This window comes from Verticillium alfalfae, genomic scaffold (genome assembly GCF_000150825.1).
Source record: "Verticillium alfalfae VaMs.102 supercont1.15 genomic scaffold, whole genome shotgun sequence".
Classification (NCBI taxonomy): domain Eukaryota; kingdom Fungi; phylum Ascomycota; class Sordariomycetes; order Glomerellales; family Plectosphaerellaceae; genus Verticillium; species Verticillium alfalfae.
The window spans coordinates 754344-757698 of record NW_003315024.1 but is presented as its reverse complement, the minus strand read 5'-3'; the positions used below and the strand labels follow the sequence as shown (position 1 = coordinate 757698).

Here is a 3355-nt window from a genome sequence, read left to right as displayed (position 1 = left end):
GTTAGTGTACCTTGGTGGATGAACAGCAGTTTCACGCATGCTAGTGGTAGTCTGTAGCTTTTTGTCTTCTCGCAGCGCCGGAAACATATTGTGAGAATATTGAACCAATTTCAAGATGTATCTGGTCTACGACTGCCTACGCTTGACACATATCTGGCATCCACTGTTTTGGATCATGCGTGACCATGATTACGCAAACCCGTCATCTTCTACCCTACACGCGTTAGACCTATGATCTAAGATAGGCCTGGGGCTTACACCTCCATAAATGCGGTCCCTTTGGATAAACGACGTTGATTCAATACGTATCATTCTGAATTTCTCCTGTAGGGCACTTACAACCACGTCAAGGCTGCCACTAGGTCGTTTTGGGGCTGATAGTATCACTATCTCAGTTTTCAGTAGCATGCAAATTCTTCATAGGTGGATGACCCAACTATCACAGTCATTGACACGCCAGTTGAGATGGTCTTGGATAAGGATGGGATGAAAACTAGGGGCAGTTGTAAATGGTAGCTGACGCCCAGCTCTGTTTGATCTGTCAAGCATAGCATAAGCAGTGCCATGTATAGAAGACATGGTTGATACCAGAAGTATTGCCACGATTCTGAGGTATAATGATGCGATTGTTTGACCGTCGACGCCAGCATCAGCATTACAGCCTGAAATTGGTCCACCGCCGAAAGTATGTGCAGCGGTCAAGTGTCTCTAACATAATATTGTAACGTATAGTAAACTATTTTTGAGCGATAGAAACGGAATTCTTCGGAGGAATATCTAATTCGCAAAGAGACTGAGGCAAACGAGTTGAGGAACTATATGATCAGAAGGCATTTTCGGTCTCAGGATCCAGAATCCCGACCAGTCTAGGCCTTCAACACGAAGAGACCTGGCATGACGCTGGAACAAAAAGAATGGAGAATGACATGGTATGATGCGTGGAAGTAATCAGCACAAGAGCCTGCAGATGGCCTAGCTTTGAGCCCCTCTGCTCAAGTGGTGGGCCCTTGGCCCTTTGTACAGGCGCTTGTAATAGCCCCGTTGCTCTAGCCAAATCCAATGTAGCTTGTGGCGTTATGAAGCTCTGTCATAGCGAGATCTTCTTTGGTGATTATGCATGAGTGTCAAGCTTAGACGTCAGAGTTGCAATGTCCAGCGAGCCGCAGGGATACAAAGAGAGGGTCGCATCTCAGATAGATACGAAGTGCGCAGATCGCACTGGAGGTGGTAATTCTCAAATCATCTCCTTTCCAGGAGATCGTATCGGACTTGCCCCTCTGTAATACCGTTTTGGGACATATGTGTTGCGCGATGCAACACGAACGAGGATGGACCATGGCCTCATTATTGACCCATTGCTTGGCCCATTCTCATGAGATGATAAACTGCATCCGACTGTCCAAATGAATATTTTGCCAGCTGAACAGCATGGAGACACGGGCGCGTTCATACGTGACGACCCCCATCACGACATTACCATCAGTTTCTGAACAAGAGGAGGCCTCTGAACCGCGCGTCGCTTTTTCCCATCGCTTCCTGTCTAGGAGAACGATCAGATCGCAAAGGCATGACTTGAAAAACATAGTCAATACATTTAACTGGCGGTTCAGCAAGCATAAAATTTCGACAATGCATGTTGAATCCCTAAGCACGGCAACCTCACCCCGCAACAGACAACGTCGTAATCTAGGGTGACGAGTCGACCACATCAGATCAAGCAAATTACAATGCGCAGGTGCCTATTGGCTTGCAACAACAACGATGATACCAAGTGTGATGAATTATGCAAGGGTACAGGGCTGACTTGGCTGGTGAATGGAGCTCCTGATCCTCATTTAGACCCTTCAGTGCCGATACTCGATTGCTCAAGCTTCCGCCGAGGGCCACTTGAGATGATCCCGACGTGGGGTAAGCCTTGGCCACATGCGCATGGTTCATCTGTCCCTCGGTAACCTCTAGTACTGCAGGTGAAATCAGCAAAACCTAGCCGCGCCTCCTCAAGAGGTACAATTTAAGGCTTACGCAAGTCATGAATGCGCTAGAATTGCACAGCAGTGGATGATGGTGCTGAGAAAAGGAGACCGCGAGTCAAGGCTAAAGCCCCTGAACAGCTTACGTATGCTGCATCTACGTCCTATTCAGGAAAGCCCCGACTCAAAAACTCCGGGGGCACTCACTGATTGGGAAAGGCTCGATCGGATGACAGGCCAACAACCGCCCACATACCGAAAGCTTGTGGCGGGGCTGATCCGAGAACCTGAAGGTCGAAACATGCCAACGGCATTTGCAAGCATCTGAACCCCATGATGGGGCAACGACAACGCGGCTTCTAGCCCCTCGGCAGAGCTGCGCCTTGCATGAGGCTCAACTTATGCCCGCAGAGGGCGACGCGTCCTGGTGCTGGTTGCGTAGCACAGCAATTTGGGTTGACGTCAAAGGACGGGAAGGGAGGACTGGCAAGTCGTCGAAGAATCAGTATATAGCAGACTAAGTTTTCAGCTCTCAATCGTTAAACCTTCTTTTCAGCACCACAGCTCTCCATCTCCTTCTCTCTCACACACCATATTGCCAGCTTCTTGATTTTCAACGCCTTTTCTTGTTCGTTCTTGAGACTTCACCATCGCAACCTTACGTTTTCGCCAACATGCGTCTGACTTCTGTCGCTTCGGGCATTGCCCTCCTTTCCATCCAGGCGGCTGCCCATCCTGGCCACGATCTTTCTGAGGAGATTGCGGAGCGCCGCGCCTTTCTCGGAAACATTGAGCGAGCTTCCCTCGCTCACTGCGCCGCCAAGCTTCGTGCTCGCGGTGTTGAGCAGCGCAACATTGAACGTCGCGCTGCCCTTCTGAAGGACGCCCGTGAGAAGCGTAAGTTGACCGTACCGATACCGCTTTGTGCTTCATACATCTGACATGGAATAGTCGCTCTGAAGAAGAAGCGCGACGTCGATACCGTGTTGGCTACCAGTCACAACAAGACCGAGCTTGGCTACACAATCAACACGGATGCGGATACTCTGTTCAGCGGCCAAAACTCCTGTGTTCTCACTCCTGAGGTGACGCAGGGTCCTTACTGTGAGTCGCGAGTTAAACAGCCTCCGGCTCGTTCAGGATTAACATTCAACAGACGTTGGTGGTGAGTATGTTCGTCGCAACATCATTGAAGAGCAGGAGGGAGTCAACATCGTCCTCGATTACCAGGTCATTGATGTCGACACCTGCGAGCCGGTCCCCAATGTGTACCTCGAAATGTGGCACTGCAACTCCACCGGCGTCTACTCCGGCGTGATTGCCAACGGCAACGGCGACTCGTCTGACGAGAGCAACATCGACAACACCTGGCTTCGCGGGGTGGG

At 50.3% G+C, this 3355-nt stretch overlaps 1 protein-coding gene across 1 annotated transcript in view; it reads left to right on the top strand.

The window, feature by feature from the left end:
* Nucleotides 1-2644: 2644 nt before the first annotated feature.
* VDBG_09564 (conserved hypothetical protein) overlaps nucleotides 2645-3355 on the top strand; it is a gene marked incomplete at both ends in the record, with an annotated part of 1351 nt that continues 640 nt past the window's right edge. The window contains 3 exons of the mRNA XM_003000323.1: nucleotides 2645-2867; nucleotides 2922-3074; nucleotides 3127-3350. Coding sequence (XP_003000369.1) covers nucleotides 2645-2867; nucleotides 2922-3074; nucleotides 3127-3350 — 600 coding nt within the window. The remainder of the gene's footprint in view (nucleotides 2868-2921; nucleotides 3075-3126; nucleotides 3351-3355) is intronic.